The sequence below is a fragment of the Trachemys scripta genome, chromosome 12 (genome assembly GCF_013100865.1).
Source record: "Trachemys scripta elegans isolate TJP31775 chromosome 12, CAS_Tse_1.0, whole genome shotgun sequence".
Taxonomy (NCBI): Eukaryota; Metazoa; Chordata; order Testudines; family Emydidae; genus Trachemys; species Trachemys scripta.
In genome coordinates, this window is record NC_048309.1 from 11,123,180 (window position 1) to 11,149,755 (window position 26,576).

The following is a 26,576-nucleotide window of genomic DNA, read 5'->3' on the forward strand; positions in this document are numbered from 1 at the left end:
CAGAGAGGGGCTAGGGCACAAAGCGCAGGGTGGGGAGGGGAGCGGAGCATGCAGAGCGGGGCTAGGGCTCCGCTCGTGGGGCAGGGAGAGGTTGCGCGCAAGGCAGGGCAAGGGCGTGGGGTGGAGAGGGGAGCGCGCAGAGCGGGGCTAGGGCTCAGTGCTCGCGGGGCAGGGAGAGGGAGCGCGCAAGGCAGGGCCAGCTAGGGCACAATGCTCAATGTGGGGGAGGGCAGCACGCAAGGCAGGGCAACAGCACAGAGCGCAGGGTGGGGAGGGGGAGCGCGCAGAGAGGGGCTACAGCGCAGGGCGGGGAGGGGAGTGGAGCGCGCAGAGAGGGGCTGGGGCACATAGCGCAAGGTGGGGAGGGNGGGGAGGGGAGTGGAGCGCGCAGAGAGGGGCTGGGGCACATAGCGCAAGGTGGGGAGGGGAGCGGGGCTAGGGTGCAGTGCTCGCGGAGCAGGGAGAGGGAGCGTGCAAGGCAGGGCCAGCCAGGGCACAGCGCTGGGTGTGGGGGAGGGCCGGGCGCAAGGAAGAGGGAGCGCAAGGCAGGGCCAGGGCACAGCAGCAAGGGGCAAGGAGAGGGAGCATGCAAGGCGGGGCCAGGGCGCTGCATAGAGGGAGAACCCAGGGCTGGATAACTCTCCTGTGGGCCCAGGACTATGAGATTTTAGGGGACCCCAGTATACAAGTCTTTTTCCTAATTTAAAACAAAATTATCACAATTATGGCATCAGGGCTATTTACGCTGTACTAAACTTGCCTTTTAATTAACATAAAGCTGTTCTGTGGTTATATTTCAGTCTTAAAACATAGAAATAAATTAATTCAAAATAGCCTACTTCTTACATTAGAACAGCTGTTGTATTAATTTTTTTCCGGGAAGGAGTTTGGGTGCAGGAGGGGGCTCCAGGCTGGGGCAGAGTGTTGGGGTGCAGGAGAAGGTGATGGATGGGTGCTCTGGGAGGGGTGCAGGAGGGGATTCTGAACTGGGACAGGGTGTTGGGGTGCAGGAGAGGGTGTGGGGGCTGGGAGGGAGTTTGGGTACAGGAGGGAATTCTGACCTGGGGCAGGGGGTTGGGGTGTAGGAGGGGGTGCGAAGTGCAGGCTCCGGCCAGGAAGTGCTTACCACAGGTGGCTCCTGGTCAGCAGCGCAGCAGGGCTCAGGCAGGTTCCCTGCCTTTTATAACCCTAAGCCGCTCCTGGAAGCTGACAGCTGCTGGCACGTTTGCGTGTCCCTGGGAGGAGTGGGGACAGCATGTCTGTGCCCGCAAGTGCTGCCCCCACAGCTCCCATTGCCTGGTTCCTGGCCAATGGGAACTGTGGGGACGGTGCTGGGAATGGGGGCAGCGTGTGGAGCCTCCTCCCCCCCACCCGCCAGGGGCTGCAGAGATGTGCCAGCCATAGGTGCCGACTTCCCCTCTGCCAGGTGGGTGCCCCACCTCCATTCCACCCTCTTTCTCCAAGTCCCCACCCCTGCCCTGCCTCTTTTCTGCCTCCTCCCCTGAACACACCTCATCCCCGCTCCTCCCCCTCTCTCCAGGAAAGTTCTAAGTTCTAAGGGTGGGAAGCGCTGTGAGGGAGGGGGAGGGGGAGGGAGAGGGATGGGGGCAGGGGGAGCTTGGCTGTTGGTGGGTGTGGAGCACCTGCTAATTTTTCCCCGTGGATGCTCCAGTATATTATGGATTTATTTTTGTGGGGGGGCCCCCTTAGCCTGAGGCTGCAGCCCCTAAAGCCCCTGTGTTAATCCGGCCCTGGAGAAGGGGAGTGTGCCAGGCAGGGTCAGGTCAGCTCCACACTGAGCAGGGCGGGATGTGGAGGGCAGGGCCAGAGCAGAGCGTGGACCAGACTGAGTGCATTGCTTGGGAGGAGCACATGACGGCAACAGGTGAACTTGGTGGGCCCAGAGCTAGGCTGGGCTGGCTAAGAGCCCCGGAGCTGGATTCTGCCACCCTTACTCCTGTAGCTCTCTCTGCAAGTAGCCCCATGTATTTAAATTGAAGAACTACTTGGAAAGTGCTACTTAGTGGCAGTAAGGGTGCCAAATTCTGGTCCTGAGAGCACTGGCCAGTGGCTGGTCTTGTTTGGTTGTGGGGTTGGGATGATGCAGACCACAGGACTAGTGAATGCTGGCTGAGCTGAGTGCCAAGCCCGGGCGTAGCTTGTGCTAGATGGTGACAGAGCCTGGGAATATGAATATGATGCAGTAGTAGAGATACATAGTTTAAGGTGGTATTTAGGTAGGTGCATAATTTAATAGTCTGGGAGCAGTATGGAATAGGCTAGACATGCATCCTGGGAATATCACAGACCAGGATAGGTTCAGCCTGGGTGAAACAGGTGCTGGACTCGACATATACCTTGAGAATAGTCTGCAGGGCACAGTCTGTGAGAACTGCACAAAGCTCGAACCTGGCCCGGGATAATGTGAAATGCTTGAATATATCACATAGCAGGTTGGGTGCAGAACTTAGGTAAAGCACGCAGCAGGCTAAGTGCACAGTCTTTGAATAGCACGTGCAGAACTTGGGTGCAGCTTGAAGCAGGGAATTCTGGTTAGATATAAGAACTAGTCTTCCACATGGCCAAGAGTATTTATTCTGAATTGTAAGATGTTCACTTGCCTCTAGAAATAGCTCCAAAAAATTTAGTCTTAAAAAGGAAAAGGCCCAGCCAATAACAAGCAATACTTAAATGACTTATGAAAAAGGGTAGAAAATGCAATGTATAATAGACTCTCCATTCTTTCCTGTAGTACTGAGATGAGAAAAAGTATTTACCTCCCTCATCTCATGGCAGCTTTATTTCATCCTGTTTGTTTAGAACCTGATTCTGTAGACCTGGGCTGCAGAAACACTTTTATTTATGCAATGAGTTCCCTGAGCATGGTAGGTGATTATGAGGAGCAATGAAAGGTTCTTGTTTACTGGTGGAGGTGGTATCTTTATGATAAATTGCAGAGCCACAATGATAAATGAATCATACGCCTTTGACCACCTCACCTGTACTTTTGCCTAATCTGTTTCCCCAGGATTTAGTCAAACATTCCATTTTCTTGAACAGCTTTAAATAATAATAATCATTAAAAAACCATCAAAGGGATAAAGAAATGATTCCTTCTTCTGACTCTAAATGTGGAATTTTGAGTCTGCAAAATTACCCCAGTCCAAGGCATTAAAAATATCTGTTAATAACTTTTCTATACATAACATTATGAGTTTAAAGTCTGATATCTCATGACTGTAAATCTAGAGACTGGATTTTTAGACCACAGAAAAGGGGAAATTCTGATTTTCCAATGGAGCCCTGTACTCACATCTACCCCTGAAATGGACTAAGATATACTTGAAAACTGAGATTTTTATGTATAGGAAAAGCAGTTTCATATCATTTTTAGGTGTTTTAAGGTTCTCTGAGCCTTGTACTAATTTGACTCATAGTAACTAAAGCACCTGGCTTTATGCATCAGGTGATTAAAAAAAATCTAATACAATTTCTAAAAACCTTAAAACATTGCTAAAATAGTTTTTCTGTAACAGATGTGGCATATACAGAATATATGATGGTATATAATAACAGTTTAATCAAGTTGGAGTTTGGAATAGCAGCAAAGATTATAGTCTATAATACTCTGAATTTTTACCTACTGTACAGAAAAACTGTCATTCATTCAGAGTTGAATTTTGCCTATCCTAGGCCTTGGAGAGGTGTAATTTGGGGGTGGGGGATTCCCATTTTCAGGAATGAGAAAATCTTGAGGCAGGTTGACTTTTAAAAGGAGTGGCTGTTGAATGTGCGTAGGCGTTTGGTGTGTTAAAATCCCAATTAACTGGATTAATAGGCAGAAAAAGGTGATAAACTCATTTTTTCATGAGTGAAACTCTGCACTTATCACATTGATACAAATGCCATCTGTTTAGTATGTAAAAGAGAAATGAATATTACACACAGATTTTATAACTATATATAATATGAATACTTTCATCCAACACATGCAAATAATGTATACAGAGCTAAGAGGACCTGAAGTTTGCATTGACAAGGCTCTAGTCTTTGGCAAGATAGAATCATAGAATACTAGGGTTGGAAGAGACCTCAGGAGGTCATCTAGTTCAATCCCCTGCTCAAAGCAGGACCAATACCAACTAAATCATCCCAGCCAGGGCTCTGTCAAGCTGGGCCTTCAAAACCTCCAAGGATGGAGATTCCACCTCCCTAAGTAACCCATTCCAGTGCTTCACCACCCTCCTAGTGAAATAGTGTTTCCTAATATCCAACCTAGACCTCCCCCACTCCAACTTGAGACGATTGCTTCTTGTTCTGTCAAAAAATTGGCATCTCTAAGTGGAATGGTTATATTAGGAGTCGACAACCTCTCAGAAGTGGTGTGCCGAGTCTCCATTTATTCACTCTAATTTAAGGTTTCGCGTGCCAGTAATACATTTTAATGTTTTTAGAAGGTCTTTTTCTATAAGTCTATAATATCTAACTAAACTATTGTTGTATGTAAAGTAAATAAGGTTTTTAAAATGTTTAAGAAGCTTCATTTAAAATTAAATTAAAATGCAGAGCCGCCAGGACCCGGGCAGTGAGAGTGCCACTGAAAATCAGCTCGCATGCCGCCTTCGGCACGAGTGCCATAGGTTGCCTACCCCGGGTTATATTATGATCTGCACCCCGAAGAAGTCTGTACAAGTACATCTGCAGTATTTTTACCACATATCAACATTTCAGTTGCTCTTGTCCATAGTTGTTGCTGCATTTCAGCTGCTCTGACCTGGTCTTTCTTTGGATACTCAGAACCTGTTCCATTTTCTGTTTTCGTTTGCTATGAGGCATCTTTGATCTTGGTTGGGTTTTTTTATATTATACCATTTAATTTTACATATTATATAGCGCAAGTGACAACTGATTATGGGCAAAACTGACCTGCACCACTGAAGTCAGAGAGTTTTACCATGGACTTTAATCGGAAGTAGTATTGTGCCCAAATTCTTTTTCTATATTGGAGGAAAAATGGTCAAATAATACCACAAGGTGAATTGCATAGGTTTCTTTTTTTCTTCTTCTGTGCCTGGGCTGTCCCTCACTTCCATTCAACTGGCCAGGAATCAGACACATTCTGGCCAACTATTACTGCGCTTTATTAGGTTCTAATTTACTGAACCACCATAAAACAAAATTATCAAGCAACATTCATTCAGATATGAAACAAGGGGACATTTCATATATTTATTGCTCCAGAAAGTATAGAACTTCTTTAGGCCACTCATTCTCCATATTATAATTTTATGATGCTCTGAAGTTTGCCTTCTACAGTTCTGATAATCTCTTATGCTGTTTTGTTTATTTTCATGAACAGATTGACCCCATTAAGCTGGCTGTCAATCCATAATCTTAAGGTTATGCAGTCAGTAGAAAGCTTGCAGACAGGTACAAAGCTTGGTTTTAATCAAATATCAGGATTCAGAGCAGGTCAGAGGAAAATCTTGGACTTCCAAGTGTCCTAAAAATTATCTGTGTAGAAAAAATATATTTACCCAAAGTAAATAAATAAGCAAGCATTCAATATGCTGCTTATACCTTTTCAAAGATCTTGTGCCTGAGAAGCCAAGGATGTGTAAAAACATTTAGAGATTCAAAAGATTTGTAGAGTTGCATTATTCTACTGAGTGCAGTGTGACTGGTATCTTCCAACCTGATTCGTATGCTTGGTTTTGGAGGGCTCATCTATATTCACCTCCAGGCTGAAATGTTTAAGCATGTAAAAATTCTAGTCATGAAGGTGAAAATTATGAATCTAATGTGAACATAGTTTGTCAGGCTTTTGTTACAAGTGATTAATGTGTGTATATTTAGCACTGTACGGATCAAATTTGCGGAGTTGGGCATACACCAGAACCATCTACAAGCTCAACTCTGAATTTTTTAACAGTCCAGTAATGGTGGGACTATATGGTAACTTGGTGCCAGGCAGATTGTGGCAAATTGTTAAGGCAGAGGTGCAGTAGTATGGATGAGTACCCTTTTGTGACTATAAACTTCTGGAGCTGTGTGCTGGAATTATTTCTGTAGAAGCTTCTAACTAATAAAACTCTGTACCTTAAACGGTGTGTTAGACTTGGTCTGCGTTGGGGAAGCTGTATGTTCACAAGCTGTGTGCACAAATCAGGCTGTTTGCATGTAGTTATCTAACTTTCAGGTGCAAACATGTGGTTTTGGGGACATACTATTTTTCTTACCAGTACCTTCATATTCAATACTGAACGTTTGGCTCTAGCCATACATTTTCCCAAGCACAAATCATTTCTGTTATGCAAGCACCTTGACATCTTTAAAAACAATACACATGGCCAAAGAAATACCTTAAATGATGGCAGTAGGAGAGTAGCTGAGCATTATGCATTAAAGAAGTTTTTCTATTGCTCCTGTGGCAAAGACATACCAGCATCTATTTCCCAAGTCAACTGCAACCCTACTCCTTGACAGAAAGATGCTGAAGTATATATTTTGACAAAATAAAGATCTTGAAACAAAGTGAAATAGCATTATCATTAATAGACTTTTTTTTCTCCAAAATGTCTTGCCTTTGTGAAGTCTGCTGTTGGATAAACATCTTAAAGTGTAGTATCAAAAGCTAGAAGGAGAATACTGCATGCTTATGGCATTAGTACCAGGTAGTAATTAAGGAGAGGGTTTCATTTTCATCTTCTATATAAATTTATAATTGATCCTATGCAGATCTTACTGACAGTTTTGTATAATGTTACACTGACCATAATCCTCGAGCTAGAAGCATATTGCAACAGGACCTTTTAATTAAAATTCTAACATCCCACACATCAAGTTTGGCTAAAAATAAATTCCTAGGTAGGTGTAGGGCAGAGGATATTTTGAGAGCTTGGCTTGATACACTAAGAGGGGAAAGCAGAGGGAAGATGCTGCTGTTAGTGGAGGCAGTTCTTTAAGGCTTCCTTTTTCTTACCAGCATCACCTCCATCTTGCCTGAGTTCAGCTTTAACCAATTACTCTTCAACCTAGTGGTACATGTGAGCGGCAGCAGCAGGATCAGTAATTGACTAACTGCATCAGGCCAACCAAGTCAGGGGGATGAGATTCCCAACAAGCAAAAAGGGAAAAAGCGTCAACTGCAAGCAGGCATCTGACATGCTCAGAGGGGAAGGGGCCACGAGTAAATATAGTGGGCCTCCCTATTCTCACTTCCTTTCTTCTTCTAGTGCTAGAGCTATACAGTCATGGCCTACAGCAGTTCCCTTTGTAGGAAAAAGGAGGAGCCTGTTAATTAGGTTGGGGGCCTTTTCCAGCACATGACCTCTAGGTCCAATGAGGATGTTGCACCACCCTTTATCAATATGGAGGAACCTTCTTCTTTCTGCTTCCCAATGGTAACAAGTGCGTGGAGTAAGCAAGAGGAATAGTCTTCAGGCAGCTTGGCTGCCTCTTCTCTTTCTAGCTTAGACAGATGGAGGCTTGGGCAAACACCTGCAGCCCATTTTTCCCCTTCTACATCAGCAGGTGGGGACAAAGATGCTCCTTGCTCAAAACATCAAGATGAAGTAGCAAGTACATTCACTACATGCACAATTTGCAGAAGCTGCACGATGATGCTGGCATGACCTCACAACAGCAGCAGCACATGGCTTTGTGACTGTGACAGACATGGCAACTTCCTGCCATATCCTTAGAAGACATTATTGAATTAAGTTTAAGTATCTTTGGGTTCCATTGTACTAAATGAACAGTTTACGTATTTTTGTGACCTACCACTTGGGGGAGGGCTGCCACACCTCCCCCAGGAACCAAAAACAATGGGTAGTGATTACGGCAGGTCACACAGATTGTAATAGTGCCAGAGAGGTATCACCTCCCAGAAAGATTCACATACTCTAGTTCAAACTGAATGCTCCAGACACCAAGAGAGACACACACAAAAGGACTTTTGAATAAATAGCCAGAGTTTAAACTGACTCTGGGATCTTCATCCTAATCTAGCAGATAGGACTTTCTGCCCAAGGGAGGGAGTCCCAAACCTTGCAGAAGGTAGCCTACTAGGGCCCCATAAGACTGATGAGCAACCTCTGCTGAGTGTTTAGCATGCATATAGTAACAGTTTTTTAAAATGCTTTCTGGGTTATGCTTTTAACCTAAAGAAAACACGTGCTTGCTTAGAGCTTGTCTGGTAACTTGTAACTGCTGGCCATACACTAGTTCTAGCCCTTGGAGTGAGCCAAGGACAGGCATTGGCCTTTTAAGCAGACCAGCTTGCTGGGGATATCTGATATCTGTGCAGCCTTAAAACTCCCAGTCAGGAAGGAATGAGACATGAGTGTCTGCCCAGCAAAGGTGACATTTGGGAGCTGGAAACCTTTAAGTAAATGGTCCCTCAGGACGTTGAGGGGGAATACAGGTGCAGTTCCCTGAAACTGAGTGTCCACACAAGGCATGATTAGAATAATTCTGTTGTAGAAATGCTTCACCATGCTTGCAGGTTGAGTGCAGAAGCCTACTTACTCCCTGGCTTGAGCAACCACAGTCATTATGCAACCTATCTGAGGCAATTGTGTTTTCACTGTAGGAGGAGGCCCAAGTATATGGAACTCACTTGCCTTTCTGCTCAGTCTATTGCACACTGGTGGTTAAAGACATCTTTACAGAAAACCAATTTTATGTTTTCCATTTGTGTGGTTTAGAGCCCTTCTGCTTCGCTCCAATGGTGAGTGCTTGTCTTATTTTTAAAGTAAGTTACACATGCAAAATGTGTATGCAATTGCTCACCTAACTACCATGCCACAGGCACGCCCGGAACTGCATGCACCTATGACCACAATTAGCTAGTTGTGTGCAAAACTGCAGTGAGTGAACATTTAAGTTAGTCACATGATTACAGATTTGTTCTGTGTACACAACTGCAGATGTATTTTGTTTCTATAAAGCAAAGTTTAGCCCCTCAGCCTTATACTCAAAAACCCAAACCATATACGAATAGCATGAATCTCCATTCCTGAGATTTTGGTTTAAATTGACAATGCCAAAATCCATTTTACACAGACCCAGGAGGGGGTCTGTGTGGTCAGGGGAAGGAGTAGCCTGAAAAGGGAAGTGTCTTCCTAGCTTATGTACATAACCAATAAGAGCTATTGCAGATTCCACAGCTGCAAAGACAAGTTTGATCTGGCTAGAGCCTACTGTATGTTATGTTGAATTGACAGGTTTAATCTATGTTCTTGTACAGACACTGAAGACCTGGGCATAAATATATAGTTTCATTAGGTAACATTTGACTAATAAATGCCCCCCCCCCCTTTTTTTTTTTAAAAGACATGATACAAAACCATTGTTTGTTTGTTTTTTAAAAAAACTGCAGTTTAACAAAAGTTCTGGTTTACCCAATCAAAATAATACCAGCTTGTGTAACACTTCTGTGAACCTGCAACTAGAAAAGCAAGCTAAAAGCAATGCATTAAACAGCCTGAGACTAGTAAATGTTTGCCAGGTCTTGGAGTGGCTGATGAAACTCTGATGGTCTATATTTTCCACAGAGGCTAGGTTGCAAGTGAAAGGAAGCATTAAAGACAGATGCTGCATTTCCTGTCTTTGTTATTACTCACTCTCTCCTTTTGTGCAACTTTGTCTTGTGTTGCCTAGTGTGTGCATCTGCAACAAAGATTCAACTTTTCGATGGATGGTAGGTGTAGCATTGTTTTTAAAAATTATATGTTTGAAGTATTATCTGTACTCTCATTTTCCTCGGGGTATTTCCTACAACCTTCTTCCTACACACTATGCTGTACATAGTGCGATGTAACAATATTTTTGAGAACTTAGATAGGGAAATTGTTGAAACCAAGCCAGCACATTTATAAAAACATTTTATTAATAAAATGTTTACACCTTTTTTGCACAATACATCACATTGGTAGTGATTTTGCATGTTATTATAAAAGTTTATTATGAATGATTAAGCTGAAACAAAGCAGTTTACAATATGCCAACTCATTTGCAGAGTACGTACTATAACAATACAAACTAAAAAGAGAGATCAGAAGTCTAGCTTTCTTCATTAGCATCTACAAACCAACAATACAGACTTACTGTGTACACTCTCAGGACCAGCCCAAGAGAAGACCATAAAAAAAAAAATAAAATCAAGTCTCAAAACATTCATAAGCTTGGCAATTCATTCTTACAATATTTCATCACTAGTAATCAGACTATATTTCATGCAGTGAAGCAATGGTTGTAAATTTGTGCACTTTACAGTACTACAAATGCTTTTGTAACTTTGAGCTTATATTTTGTTTTAGTAATGGATGTTAAGTAAGAAGGCACAGACCTTTTAACCCTTACACCAGGTTAACCCCCAACATAGTCTTTAAAGGCAGAACATTCTTAAGAAGGACCAGAATTGCTGGTACAAAGATAAATGGGAAAAATTAATGTTTATAGACAAAACACTTATACTGCAAGAATTATATGCTTAATCAAGATTTTTTACTTTTGTGCCATAATCACAGGAATTTAAATGCTTTCCTTTTTTATTTAAACTAAAAAAAAAAACAAAAACACCCTAAGACATGTGGAATGATTTCTTCATCCTGAAGAAGAATAAAACACATTATACACATTCTATATAGGTCTTTGTACCGTTTCCATCACTGTGCTCCATGAGCACATGGTGTGCCACATACACAGTATTTGTCAGCTTCATTACCCTGTATTCAAGAATACAAAAGTTAATCATTTGTAAGTCTTATTAACAAAGTCTTGCAAAACTTTGCCCATCCTAGGTGAGTAATGTTTTTGGCAAAGGAGTAACACTTCCTACATCATCCCAGGAGGATGTAGATGTATGTGTCTTGGCTGCTATGTTTTCACAACAGTTTTGCAAGGCAGTACTAATGAATTACCATTTTGTTTACAAATATTTGCTGCTATGGCAGATGCTTCAAGAAGAAGAAAAAGATCTGTCACCCCTTACAACCTGAATCCCTTGCAGCATAGTGCAAGATGTCAAGAAAACATAATAGGTTTAAGGTACAGTATAGCTTCATGGAAAATACAAATCATAACACGAGTAACAAAACAAGACACGAAAGTAGAAGTGAACCCATCTTCACTGACTACTCAAGTAAAGGGTTAAAATATGTTCAAGAGCAATAACTGGATGGAATTACTAGAAAGGAAAAGTAAGGCTAGAGAGAAGAGTGGCTTATCTTCCAACATCTGAAAAATTACAGTACCTATGCAAAGAAGGGTAACAGGAATGAAGCAAAGAAAAATTAAATCACATCTAAAGACAAAATAAAAATACCTTTGAATAGATTCAGAGGTAATGGATTTCTTTACCACAAAAGTGAAGACCAATTTTGGGGATTATAATATGGCCAACCCCAAATTCTTAGATAACATAAGGGGAAAGTCAACAATTGTTCCTTTTGGAAGAATGCCAAATCTTGCAAGTGTCCTGGAATTAGAGTAGTTTCAACAAATTCTGTTGTAATCTTTAGAGGTTAGATCATACGCCTCATGTAGAGAAACCCACAGGTGAGGAAGAGGGGCACATGGCAGCCACTCATGTCACCTCCCCTATTTCCACTGGATCACTCTACCAGTGGAAGTGAAAAGAAAAAGCCAACCATCAGTCTTAAAAATTTGATCCAATTTTAAATAGTTATGCTCACACTACAGGTTGTCAACATTACGAGCAAGATTTCCAGAAGCCTTCAGCATTTAGCAACTGTTATTGTTGTCAGATGGAGAATTTTTGAAAAATCTACCCACTTCATTTAGGCATCTTCACTGATCTCTTGAAAATCTGGCCCTAAACCACAGTCAGACCCAGGAGGTACAGCCCTACAATGTACATTACAGTATGGGACCATCAGTTAGGGTCTCAGAAAAACTTCTGCTGCCAGTAAGGATTTCAGGTTAAGATAGACTCTGGTTTCAAATCCATCTAGAAGTTTTCTTCCAAACACCCTCTACAGGATTTCCTTTCTATGACACTGCCTGGATAAACTTCAGGAAGGTCAAAAATGTATAACCAAGTTCGGCATCTTTGGTTCCAGCTGTATTACCAGGAAGATCTGCATTTATTTCTCGACGCTCCAGAGAATCAGAAGGCATTTTTCTGAAATTATAGGCAAGTACGATTTGGCACATGGATTCTTACACAAGAAACCGAAAAACGTTGTTTCAAACTTGCTTCCTCCCACAAGTTGGAGCCACTTGACAAGGCATCTGCTGTCACATTCTTTGGCCAGAAAGAACTGACAGCTTACAGATCTTTTATCCTAGAAGCCATATTTTATTTTTGCCTCAAACATCCACATGCCAACATCTCATTTCTACACGCAACAAGTTTTTTGTTGTCTAATAAAACGTACAGCTGGGAATGTAAAATGAACATTCATCTTGTCAGTTTTCTTTGTAGAATTTTATAGTCATCTTTTACGTAGTTTGGTTCTGGACACATGGTTCTTCTATTAAGTGACTGACTGTAGCTCCATAAGAATGCATGAAGAGAATATTATTTGTGAACTCAGACTGCTAGAAGAGTGCAAAAATCAACCTAGACATTTATTTAGTTCTTATCTCTGTGGTGTTGGGATGACTAATAAACTTGATCAATTTTTGGAAGCTTCTAGGATCCTCAAGTGAGTAACTGGGAGTGGATGGGTCACTACAAAAAGTAAATTTTCCCTTTGCTGATACTCTCACCTTCTGGTCAACTGTTGGAGGTGGGCCATGTCCACCATGATTGCATTGCCTCGTTAGCACTACAAAAGTAATCAGCTGTGGAGAATAGGCCACTTCAACCCTAATTGAATTGGTCTCCTTAGCGCTGATTTCCTCCCCCACACACTTGGTAAGGCAACTCCCATCTTTTCATATATAATACTGCTTACAGTATTTTTAACTCCATGCAGCTGATGAAGTGGGTTTTAGCCCACAAAAGCTTTTGCCCAAGTAAATTTGTTAGTCTCTAAGGTGCCACAAGGACTCCTCGTGGTTTAACCTGAAATTATTTGAACAAATAAGATGTGGTCTGGGATGGTGCTAGTAACAGTAGGTCTATGAATAATCCAAATTCTTGCCCTTTAAAAAAAAATTTGCTTTGAATTTTTACTTTTATTTAGTTATTGCTATTTATAAGCAAGGCTCACTAAAGGAGGAGTGACAGGCGATGGAGTTCAGACAGCATCTCCTGTAAATCTGCAATTCCCAAAGTAGTCAACACACCAAAAATATAAAACCTCATTCTCAATAAATACTAGAGACACTTCCACAAGGAGAGAAGTCATCCAAACATCACTGATAAAGCTTCTTTTTTGTCTCCAGTAATATTAAATACGGAATAGTTTAGATTTAACATCTTCATGAAGAGCCTGTCGAGGCTAGCTTTTAAATCATGCAAGATATTCACCTTGAATGATTTTATTTTCAGCAACTAAATTGAAGGCTTTACTATCTACGAAGGAGATGGCTCCCTAATGAGAACTTGCCAGTGAACAACGAATGCCCAGTCTCCTGACCAATTTAAAGAATGATGTTTCCAGAACACTATAGCGATCATCATATTTTCCAACTACACCATCTTAAAGGAGGAGAAACACTCCCATCACATGTGCTTGTAGGAATGTTATATTCGTATTACATATAGTCACATAAAGAGTTTATTTTGCAGAGAATGCCCCCATCAAAAACATTAAGGACCAGACCCTGTAGCACTTCAAGCAAAAAATACTACTGATTTCACTGGAAGTTAAGGGCTGCATCAATTTAAAGTTTAAAGATAGGCAAAACAAATAAATAAGCTATTAATACAAGATGTGGTTTCTCTAATAAGCTTCAACAAATAGCTCAAGAATTTTGAACTTCTTGGTAGCAAAAACTGTTAACTCTCAAGAGAACTCCGATTCCTAGCTTCCAGAGGATTTTCAATAATTTTGCCTCTAGAAAAAGAAAAAAAAAAAAAAAACAAAAACAAACAGGAATGTTTCTGCCTTTTGTTAAAGTAAGTACACTAGCAGAGAATGTCCATTTAGAGGCTTAGTAGGAGGATCTCAGCAGGTGCACAAAAACATGGTACTGTAAAGCCACATACATCAGAGAAGCAGTTTCTAAGCATATATTTGGGACTAAAGAGTTCAATTCATTGTAGTTTTGTGGGATTTTGCCCCCAAAAAATTTAGAAGCATGCTTATCAAGCTCCCAGCTTGATCTTAGACATATCAGCCAATAGTTGCTACACTTTTGCACTTCATTTGAAAAACAACTAAGTCTTGTCCACAGTCTGAAGAAAGAGCTGAAATGTTTCCACTTTGTCAGTTTCGAAAAGATGCATAGGATCATTACTGAAAGACATGCGTGTGCTACAGAGAGGATAATGTTACTTTCATCCATTACTCAAATCATACCTCAAAAAAATCCATTCCCTTTGAGAATATCAGAGGCTAAATTTTCAAGAGTGCATTTCAGTCATTTAAAAAGTTGAGACCTTAGAAGTGCTGAGCATCTGATCTACTTCAGAGAAGAGAGTGTTTTTAGAAAGTCAACTAGAACCAGTGATGCTCAGTACCTCCGAAAGAACAGACTTAAAAGTTATTTAGGGACAAAAAATGTAAGTAACTTCAGCTGAACACTGTGCAGCACATATGAAGGCTACGTCTACACTAGAAACTTCAAAGCGCTGCCGCGGGAGCGCTCCCACGGCAGCACTTTGAAGTGTGAATGTGGTCATGCGCGAGTGCTGGGAGAGAGCTCTCCCAGCGCTCGGAGCCTGTCCACACTAGCACTTTAAAGCGCTCAAACTTGCTGCGCTCAGGGGGGTGATTTTTCCACACCCCTGAGCCAGCAAGTTAGAGCGCTATAAATTTAACTGTAGACAAGCCTGAAGGCTGATGGCTTGATGAGATGCACTGATACAGTAGAATTTGCAGGAAAGCTACGTAGCTCTGCCAGAGATGAAACCGCACCAAGCCAAACACTCAACTACATGGATGTCTCTGATCCAGGGAGATGTTTACTCGTGTAACTGTATTTCAGCTTCCAGATAATTTCAAGTGAACAATCAAGTTGGGATCTGGGATCAAAAGAATTTAGCTCTCAGCATTCTGACACATTTTAAACAGGCCTGATACTAGCAAGACACTTTGTGGCAGCTAATGTTTATGTAACTATTTTTAGGTAATCTGATAATGAAGGCATGGAAATGGTCAAGTTAAGTCTAACAGTGGGTGATTCAGAATCAGAAGACTTAATTGCACAAAGGGAAAAAAACTACACTGATATCTCATTCAAGCAGGTAGAGCTATAGAGAAATTTCACTTGTGTAGATTTAAAAAAGTAAAAGGAAGAAGAGTTACGAGGCATCAAGATTTAGTCAGAGGAGGAAGGATATAGGACTGGGTTGTTAGAGAAGAGGATGTATAAATCTTAGTCTATCTTGCCCATGATCAAATTTACCATATGCCAAACTGTATTTGGAAAAAACCAAACGCTGGCCAAAAAGAGGGGCTTTTCCTTGGACATTTCTCAAGTTTTTAAAGATTTGCTAAGAAGACATATGGCTATATGGCGTCATTGGATCCTAGTTGGGGATTCTATTGTAAGACGATTACTACAATTCTGTAGTCAAATATCTTCTTTTCAAGTAATGCATATTTTATAGGTGGAGTTAAGCCAGTTATTCTCAGAGAGGAGATAATGGAGTTTAAACCTATACTTTTACGTGCAAGGACACTGAAGTGATAATTTAGAGGGTGTGAATCTGTTTGCAGGTCCCTGAACGGATCTTCTGCATGAGAGATGTTATTGATCTTTCACAGATATTTGTTTTAATATGCTGTTCAATGTCTGGACACTTGTCAGATTTACACCGCTACCTTGATATAACGCGACCCGATCCAACACGAATTCGGATAGAACACGGTAAAGCAGTGCTCCAGGGGAGGGGCAGGACTGCGCACTCCGGTGAATCAAAGCATGTTCAATATAACGTGATTTCACCTATAACGTGGTAAGATTTTTTGACTCCTGAGGACAGCGTTATATCAAGGTAGAAGTGTACAATAAAATTCTTATGCTCAAACACCATTAACAAGCCTGAAGAAATCCAAGGCAGGTGAACATATTATATTAAAGATAGTAAAGGTACCTAATGCCTTGGTGTGGAATGGGGAAGGAGACTTCTGAAGCACTGCCAACATCAACAGCTTACAGGTAGAAGCGTGACACCATGCAACCATAGGATAACAAAATATGGTGTGTAGTAGCAGCTCGACAGAACCTACTGTAAGTATATACTGAATCTTATCTTTAGATAAGAAGCTGGAACAAAAAGCAATTATTTGTAATCGAAGGGTACAAAATATTTTCAGTGTGGGGTTACAGTGATAATACAAGATTACAAAACCAGCATTACAAAATGGTGAGCTGATGCTGCCAAGTAAACACCCCCCAACCCTAAAGAGAAATATATTTTGTGTTATCCTGAAAGGGAACTCTGCTACAAAAGTATACTGAAGTGCCAGATGAGTATACTGCTTGACATCTTTTTTGGACTAGCTTTGAAATCAAAATTTTTTAATTTATCTTCATTAAGTGGATAACCACATCCCGGTCTGTTATTTATTAGAACCCTGCCACTTGGTTAACTGAAGACAGAGCAAGACTTTCAAACAAGTTTGGCATTCAATGATTGCCATTGTGCAAGGGCTTTGAGTAACTATATATAATTAAGTGGTCAGTTGCTAGCCTGCTTTGATAGAACACTATCATAGCTTTTACAAAACTTTATGCTTATAATCTATTGCTTCAAATGCCATCCAAAGATTTCAATCGTATTATTATATATTTTAGGCTGAACCATGCTGCACACCAATACATAATTATTCTGTCTTTATTGTAAGATTCTTTGTTAGGGCAATTTTTTTCATAGGGGCTTCAAACCAGCCTCCATTTATGTGCATGCAACTTTTTGGGCACACACAATAGACTTCATATGCTCGTAACCCATCTGCACATGCAGGAAGTTTGAGCACGTGTATGCTACTGTAGCAAACAGAAGTGCACGCTCAAAGGACTGCATACCCACAGATAGAGGCCACATTTTGAAATCTTGGTCTTAAGAAGTTTTAACCCCAACATTTCATTAAAGCCTATTAACCCCATTCAGAATATGCTTTCTATCACACCAAGTTACTATAATAGTGAAATAGTTTGCTTGAGGATAGCTTTGAAACAAGGATTCTGAATATGATTTAATCTGAAATATAAGCTGTTTCATTTCCTACTTATTCTTTGAAAATTTCCTTCAGCTAAAATACTTAAGATTGTAGAATGCCAAATTACAAATCAGGAACAAATATCACAGACATGGCTTTAACTTCAATATCAAAACTTAAACTCAAATATTGAAAATACTTTATTAGGCTCTTTCTTTAAAAATAAGAAGTTCTCCACTAGCTCTGGAGGAAACTAAAAATAAATAATGAAAATAGCGTAATAGGATACGGTCAATTTATAGTTTAATATAAAATGTAAGAAAAACAATACAACATAAGCTAAAAGCTGATTTGCTTAAAAAAATGCCAAGTAATTAAAAAGTTATTTGGGCTAGACCCAGGAACCAAGAGGTAACGATCTACGCTACCATACGTGACTTGGATTTGGTTTCCTGTTTGTGTTTTTGTGCCTCAGCCAGCAAGGATTGGGTGCACTGCAGAGGTGATCTGCTCAATGGACAAGCCACATGCTTCACCAACAGCGACATCTACCAAACATTTCAAGCAGAAATGCAGATGTGATAGGAGGGGAGCATCAGCCAACCTTCTTCTGGAAGAGGTCACTGATTGCAATGTAAGACCTCACAAGCAGGGACAGAATTGTTGGAGATCCCCAGAGATTCTATCAATGGGTGAGGAATGGAAAGACTGAAGAAAGCTGATTTCTCAACTGCTTTTACATAATTTATAATACTTTAGGCATTGGTCTCATAAATATAGTACAAACACTTTACACATGCAAAGCAATAAAGAGCTTTCCCTCAAAATATTAAAGTCTTACTAGAACTATTGACGGCACCTGTTGTCAGTCAGTCATGCTCAAGTTTAAATTTAGAAAGTTTTAGCTAGGTTCTCTTCGACCACCATTTTTAATAGTAAAAAAATGCTTACTAAAAACAAATAGGTGCTTATAAATGTATCAGTTTGCCTTTAAATGATTAAGCCAGCATGAAAAGGTAAGATTGTCTATGGTTTAAAATTCATTACTTGTTTGTTCATAATACCTTTAAATAAAAAGTGCAAGTGGGATCTGGGGACTGGATGGGCTGATTTGCTCATTTTTATCAGTAACTTATTTTGTAGCCATCTACAACCAATTGCCTCACTGTACTTTGGATTAGCTACAATTATATTTAAAATAATGCTCATTATAACAATTGAAAGGGTAGCAGAATAGCCTTAAAATTAAAGTCACTATTTCAACAGGGCTGTTTCTTCCCCCTTCCTCATCCCTCTGGATCACAAAAGTGCTCATTTCCCTTTTACAAAAAACATTACATATAATGTTGATTACAAAACTATTAAACATTTCAGTCCTACCATCCATATGTCAACATTCCTTTCACGCAAGGCCAAAGAACTGATGATGGATTCCCTTTGAATACAAGAGACACTATATATGTTGTAAGTAAACAGGCTGACATTATCATGACTGCAGTCTCTTCTGTGAGCATACAGATGTCAGATGAGCTGGTCCATTTTTGTGGGACCTTGAAGTATGAACATCAGGCAGATAAGTTCTAAGACCAATAATATATACCCAACATAAACTATTAGCTTCCAAGACCACCTACTTTCAAAACAAGTCTGATTTTCTAAAGTATCAGTCAACAACAGCTGCGTTTTGTCACTGAAGGCTGTCTTCTAAGTTTGAAGCCCTTACCGCTAGATGGGGGGTTGGTGTCAGTTGATGGAATTCTACGACCTATAAAGAGAGAAAAAAAAAAAAAAGGTTTTAGCAAGAGTTACATTAATTATTGAAACTACTTTTACAGAGCATCTGATATTTGCAAAAAGCGTTTAATCCAATGGATTGGACTTTGGAGGGAGCCCCTTGTAAGGGCAGGTTCCCTTCTTTCCTGAATAGATATGGGGCTTTTACGACTCCTTTTCTCTGTGTAAAAGTGCCAGAGTAGTGCATCAGATCTCACCCTATATCCCTAAGCTTAATGCTTAAACAACATGATCTGGTTTGGCATTTTTCAAGCATCAACATTTATTCAAAATCAACTAAATGCATAAGAAAAATAGCTTCCTGATTTCCTTAAATAGTTATAAAAGAATCAAAGTTGTAGTTAAAGTCAGTAGTAAACAAAATATTTAATTACTTCCATGAGTCTTTAAATTTGTTTTAGTTTAAAGTAAAAAACATTAAATAGCTTCACAATCATTTGACAACTCTGATGTGTTTATGCAAGGATTGCCTCTAATTTTATATTGTTTACTTGACTCAAAAGACAAAAGCTGAGAGATATTTGCACATAAGTGTCCAGTATTTATTATAGCCATCTGAATTACAACTCAAATCCTCACTATAAGAGTGCAGTACTGCACTGTATTCCCTTGTGGGTACAGTTTGCATTTCTTCCATGTAAAAGTCAATTTGGAATAATGTAGAAAAAAATTATTTGTGGTCTAATTGAGGGACAGGGTTATCAAATTTCCTAAAGGGAATCCACACAAAAATGCTTTGTTTTAAATCACATTTAGTAACTGTTGTGTGATAATTACAAAATTACTACTCCCCATTAGCCAATGATGCTTTGGATAATACATTCCCCTAATCAAATCTAAACACAGTACTCTGATTGGAAATACTATTTCCCCTTCTGTATTTGTGAAGGTTTTGGTATCCCTCGTGCATTTCTTTCCCTCACCCTTCAGTGACCTTGAACTACTAATTGAAACATTCACCAACAGATAGGGTAAGATGACACTGACTTTTATGACAGTGACCTGCTTGCTATTTATCCAGTGATATGGATCATCATAGTAGGTTTAGAATCTCTAGGCAGAAGCTTTTAGAGGTCATAAGAAGACCAGAGAACAGCAGATCATCTTGCAGTCTTGTATCCCTACCAGTGGTGACAAATATGAACCCAATGTACTCTCAGCAAACTAGAACTACAAACTAATGCAGTAGTCAAGTTTCTGCTTAGGCTTCCTTCAGAGAAAAAAAGTGTTAACTAAAGAAGTACTTACTAATTTCTATAAAGAGTTCATTTATGTTAATTGCATTTTTAGCACTGGTCTCTACAAATATGGCATGGATGGAATCTGCATAGTCTTTAGCGTCTTTTTCCATGACTTCTCTAAAAAGAAAAGAAAACATTGTGAACAAAGCAGAAACATTAATTATCCCAATTTTAGAAAAATTGGCTTGCTACTTAACAGTAATTTCAAAAAGTGATTTAGTGTCAACTGTTTGGCATCCCATTCCTCATGGAGAGTTTAATTTCTATCCTCAGCTCTTCTTTTACGTAACCCCAAGAACTGGACAATAGTGTGGCCTGAACAACAGTATTTGGACAGCACCATCATATAAATTCAACAGCCACCACCATTTTCCTCTCTGGAAAATATGGATGTGTTTTCTTAAGAGTGCCAGAATGCAGCTCCGAAGTCAGCCGAGGGGGAAGGGAGGGCTTTATTCACATAAAAACAGCTCAAATATATGGAAAAAAACATGTTACTTCTAATATCCATCTCATTCAGTAGGAATCCAGACTTTGCTTACAAACCCTAATATTCTGCATCACAGCAATGTTCTGTACAAGCAGAGTTTAAAACGTTCAGATTGTACAGACAAAAGAGACAGGAAATGAAAAGGTTCCCACAGGCATCTGAGCCATACTACATGGCACACCCTATATATTTTATGGTAGATATTTAACATTAATGTCAAGCTTCACATTTATTGTAAATGTGAGTAGAAAATACATACAAATTAATTTTGTTTTGAGGAAACTAAAGTTAACTAGGAAAAAATGGTACTTACCTTTTCGTAACTGTTGTTCTTCGAGATGTGTTGCTCATGTCCATTCCATTCTAAGTGTGTCGTGCCCACATGTGCGGTCGTCAGAGATTTTTGCCTTAGCGGTATCCGTAGGGTCGGCAGTGGTGCCCCCTTAAGCGCCACGCTCACGTGTCAGTATATCAGGTGCTGCCGGCCCTACGTCCTCTCGGTTCCTTCGGATGGAGCGACCACTAGTGGTGAGACGAGAAGGTCCTGCTGAGGCGATCTGCAAACACGTTCCTAGTCCTGGGCAGCTGCGTGGCTACCAGATGAATGGCATGCCGCGCACACAAAAGTCCCAAAGGTGGATAGCTTCTTGGGAAAGGGTCAACGACCTGGATCTGCCCTGCCTGTTGATGTAATACATCGCGGCAGTATTGTTAGTGAGGACCTGCACCACCTTGCCCCTCAGGTGGGGTAAGAAAGCCTGGCAGGCCAAGCAAGCCGCTTTGAGCTCCCTGACATTGATATGGAGGGCCAGATCGTCTCGCAGCCGGCAGCCTTGCGTGCTGAGCTTGCCCAGGTCCGAAGCATCGGAGATCAGGGTCAGCAACAGGGCTGGGACTGTGATGGGAACTCCCTGCAACACCGACCCGGGGTTCATCCACCAATCCAGGGACGATAGGATGTGATCTGGCACCCTGACTATTCGGTCTAGGTTGTGCCTGTTGGGAATGTAAACTAATGCCAGCCATACTTGCAGAGACCAGAGATGGAGCCGGGCATGACTGACCATGTATGTACAGGCAGCCATGTGGCTCAACAACCACAGGCAGGTGTGAGCCATGGCGAACGGGCTGTTCTTCACATAGGAGATCAGGTCCGGCATGGCCTGAAAACACGACTCCGGAAGGAAGGCTCTGGCTCACGTGGAGTCGAGCACCACCACAATTAACTCTATTAATTGGACTGGCCTTAAGGTGGATTTTTTCTTGTCTACCAATAGGCCCGGGTTGCGGCAGGTGGAACGCACCAGATAGAGGCTTCTCTGTACTTGTTCCCGAGACCTGCCCTTGATGAGCCAATCGTCGAGATACGGGAAGATCTGGACCCCTCAATGTCTCAGGTAAATGGCTACTGGTGCCATACATTTTGTGAAGACCCTTGTGCCAATCAGAGGCCAAAGGGGAGCGCCGTGAATTGGAAATGGCATCCGCCCACAATGAAATAGAGGAAACGTCTGACCTTCGCTTATTTCCATATTCCTCCTTCAAGTCGAGGGTGGCGTACCAGTCTCCCGGATCCAGGGAGGGGATGATGGAGGCCACGGAGACCATGCGAAACTTCAACTTCTTGAGAGACTTGTTGAAGCGTCACAGGTCCAGAATGGTCTGAGGCCCCCTTTTGCTTTCAGGATTAAGAAATAATGGGAGTAGAACCCCTTTCCTGTCATGTCCCAAGGGACCTCCTGCACTGCCCCTAGGTGCAGGAGGTTCTTGACCTCTTGAATGAGGAGTTGCTCATGAGAAGGGTCTGTGAAGAGGAAGAGGAAAAAGGGTGGGAGAATGGGAGGGAGGGGTGGCCGAAAACTGCAGGGTGTAGCCTTGTGACACTCTGTCCAGCACCCAGCAGCCCGAGATGACCCGCACCCAGGCAGAGTGGTAGGAACGAAGGAAAGGAAAGAACAGGGTGGATCCTGGGAGTTGACTGGCGGGGGAAGGAGGGGCAGGGGAGTATAGCTAGGAGGGGAAGTCGCTCTCGAGCGCACCCTCAAAATAGCGCTTCTGGCCCCCAGGCCGGGCTGCTCAGGTGACCGGGAGGAGGAAATGTGGCGGCGGTTGTAACTTATGTCCCTATCCCTTCCCCTTGCAGGCCCTGACTACGCTGCCAAGGCCTTGGCGGCAAGGGCAGCCAGAACTGTTCCTGGGCAGACTAGGGCTTATGCATGGCCCTAGGGGTGGCCCGAGTGTCTTAATCCATGCAGCCTCGCATCCATCTGCTCTGAAAAAAGACCGTTCCCATTGAATGGGAGGTCCTGGATCGAGGTCCGCATCTCTTGGGAGAGGCTGGTGGTCTGAAGCCACGAGCTGCACCCCATAACCACTGCCGAAGCAGCCACCTAGCTGCCAAGTCAGCCATATCCTACGCCTTTTGGAGGGAGCACTTAGCCGCCCTGGCGCCCTCCTCCTCCCAGCACCGAATCCCTGCGGGAGGTACTCCTTGAACTTATGGAGGGAGTCCCATAAGTTAAAATTGTATCTGCCTAGGAGGGCCTGATGTTTTGCCACCTGGAATTGCAGGCTGCCAGTTGAATAAATTTTCCTCCCAAACAAGTCCAGTCTTTTGTCCTCTGTGTTTTTGAGAGTTAAGCTGGTGAGCCCCTGCTTGTCTTTTTCATTGGCTGCAGAGACAACTAGTGAGCCCGGGGGAGGGTGGGTATAAAGATATTTAAATCCTTTGGCTGGGACAAAGTACTTCTTTTTGGCCCTTCTGCAGGTGGGAGGGATAGATGATGGGGTTTGCCAGAGGGCCTTGGGAATTTTGAGGACTGCTAGTATGATACGGGTAGAGGCTGAGAGGACGTCGAACAAGGTGTCTGCCTGCTCGGCCATCTCCTCCACCTCTAGGCCCAAGTTCTTGGCCACCCGTCAAAGCAGGGCCTGGTGTTCTTTAAAATCATCTGGCGGGCTGGCCCTTGAGGGTTCCGCAACCACCTCGTCCGGGAATGAAGACGATGACTGTACCACCAGGGGAGGCCCGGCGGCATCGTCTTCTGTGGGGGAGGGAGGTTTAGGGGTGGGTGCAGTCTCCTCTGCTTCGACCTCCTAGCGTGCCTCATGCACCCAGCCCAGTACCATTGGTGCTGCTAACTGATGCTCTGAGGTGGTGGCAGATGAGCGGTGCAAAGGGGGTATCGCCATGACCAGCACTCCCCATGTGCTCCAATAAGGCCACTGCGCTGGCCACTGGCCGTGCTGCCAAGGCGGTGCCGTTGAGGTCAACATGGCCCCAGGTGCCCTATTGCGCAGGTGGAGTCTGGGTGAGGGGCTGAACTGCCCTTCCATGCTGGAGGAATTCAGGGGCCATCGCCACCTGAGTCTGCCTGCTGACAGTCGCTGACTGGTGCCCAGAATAAGAGGATCGGTGCCAGTATCGAGCGGCCCAGTACTGGTGGGACTGGAGATGCGACGGGGAGTGCTCCCATGGGGCAGGCGAGCAAAATCTGTGCCAAGACGATGACTGACGGGAGGGCCAACAGTGCTGGTAGTACGGAGACCGGTGCCTCCCTTTAGGCGATCTGTGGTGAGATGGTGGGGACCACGATCGCGGTGCTGGTGACCAAGGGCGAGCCCCAGAGGATCTGAAATGCAACTTCACCAATCTGTGGTGCAGAGGTGGAGACGCTGTCTTGTCTCGGGAGGGGGAGGGGGAGGGGGAAAATCAGTGGCATTCTACTGCCCCCTGAAGGTTCTTAGCGGCTGGCTTGCCCTCATGGGGAGCCTTTCCCATTTCCTGTGGCAAGTGCTGTGTCGGTGGCGTGGGTGGAGGCCTCTGTTCTCTCAGCGCTGGGGGAGCTTGGGAAGGCATCGGTGCAGTCAGGGGTTTGGATCCCATACCACTCCTAGGAGCTGGTGGTGGACCTTTTAACGGGCTAAGAGCCCCAACCGGGGAGGCATGTATACATGGCTCTGTAGTGGCCAGGCGGCCCGAATTGGGTCTCTTGCCTGATGACTCTTGCTTGGTGCCAGGGAGCCGTACTTCCTTGCTTTCTTTTTGGGCACCAACAACGGGGAGCGGTGATGGGTGGAACCGGGTGCTGGGGGTGCACTGAGGCCAAGGTACTTGGTGAGTCTTGGCGGGACGGCTCGGAAGCCGGACAAAAGGCAGACTCCATGATGAGAGCTCGCAAACGAATATCCTGCTCCAAGTCCTGGGCCAAAAGTTTTTACAAATACGGCACGTGTGATTCCGCCAAGCACTTGAGGCAGCTGCTATGGGGGTCACTTACAGGCATAGGCCTGTTACAGTCCATGCAGGGCTTAAACCCGGGAGACCGGGGCATGGTCGCCTTGGGCAAAGTCCCCGCTGGGACTATAATTTTAACTATTAACTACACTTAACTACTTAACGCTAACTACTATAAACAAACTATTTACAAGGTCCTAAGGCTTAAAGTCAGTAGAGACGAAACCGCTAGCCCTTGCTATGCAAGAAAGGCGCTCCGACTAACCACCATGGGCGGTAAGAAGGAACTGAGAAGGTGTAGGGCTGGCGGTGACTGATATACTGACGCATGAGTGCGGCACTCGAGGGGTGCCGACCCTACGGATACCGCTAAGGCAAAAATCTCTGATGGCCGCGCACGTACACCTAGAATGGAATCGACATGAGCAAGCACTCAAAGAAGAACTATTGATGCCACATTACTGTATTATTTTTGCATTCAGTTGTCTTTATATTCAATGTGCATGCTGTCTTGCCTAGTCAGGCTCTAATCAGCAGTTATTAATATGCATTGAGAAGTGCACATTTCAGGGGAACATGCATGCTCTCAACCTCCTGAAAGCAATGCAAACTCTCAGACTCAGTGAAACTGTCTATTGTCAATACCCAGTACAATTTTCAAACACATCAAAACACCTTATTGATTTCTAACAATTTTTTTTCTCCAAAACTGGTCAAGGACATGTTTCTCACAAAGGACTCTACGTTTCAAGTTTCATATTCAACTGTTTCCAAAATTGTCTGTGTTTTATAAAATACAGTGCACTATAGTCACGCTCCTGCCCCAGCAAAACACACCCACCCAGCCACCCAACAAAAAACCAACATTACCTGAGGCTTTAAGAGAATCCTTCCCCTTAGGGCAGAATTTCAGCCAAAAATGGAATTAAAACAAATGCAAATATAATGGAAATTGTTCTGCAACTTTAGTTACAGTGTGACTGGCAGTAAGTGCTAAAATTCCTTAAGTCACAATGCTATTTCACATTACTCCTGGGGGAATTCTGTCCTACTGCATGCATGCATAATTAATGAACCGTGCATATTTTTAATTTTTTGTGCAGAAAAAAGCTTCTGCTGAAATGTTGCTGCAGTTCCACCTTTTGCCCACCAGAGGGTGCTATGGTGCAGGAACAGCAGAAGCTCCCAGCCAGCTAGCAAAGAGAAAGAACCTGCCTTCTTCGCAGCACCTGCCAGGCCAGGCCAGTGCTATGGGGAGACAGACAGTGTGGGGTGCTGGCCAGGGGTGGTGGTGGTGGGGCGGGGGGAAGGGATTAGACAGGGGCTCATAAGGGTTAGTGTGGGAGGACAGACTGGGGCAGGGGCTGAATGGAAGTGGAGGCACAGGGCCACAGGGGGCAGAGAGGTGCAGGGCCCCATCGTGATTGGGGAGGGGAGCAGAGCTACACAGGTAGGGTTACCATACGTCCGGATTTTCCCGGACATGTCCGGCTTTTGGGGGCTCAAATCCCCGTCCGGGGGGAAATCCCCAAAAGCCGGGCATGTCCGGGAAAATCGGGAGGGAGGGC

At 43.1% G+C, this 26,576-nt stretch overlaps 1 protein-coding gene across 1 annotated transcript in view; it reads right to left on the minus strand.

Moving 5' to 3' along the window:
* Positions 1 to 11,891: 11,891 nt before the first annotated feature.
* RAB22A (RAB22A, member RAS oncogene family) overlaps positions 11,892 to 26,576 on the minus strand; it is a 31,296-nt gene continuing 16,611 nt past the window's right edge. Inside the window, exons 6-7 of the mRNA XM_034788026.1 lie at positions 20,289 to 20,398; positions 11,892 to 19,011 (exon numbers count right to left, since the gene is read on the minus strand). Of these exons, the coding sequence (XP_034643917.1) occupies positions 18,914 to 19,011; positions 20,289 to 20,398 (208 nt within the window). The 3' untranslated portion in view covers positions 11,892 to 18,913. The remainder of the gene's footprint in view (positions 19,012 to 20,288; positions 20,399 to 26,576) is intronic.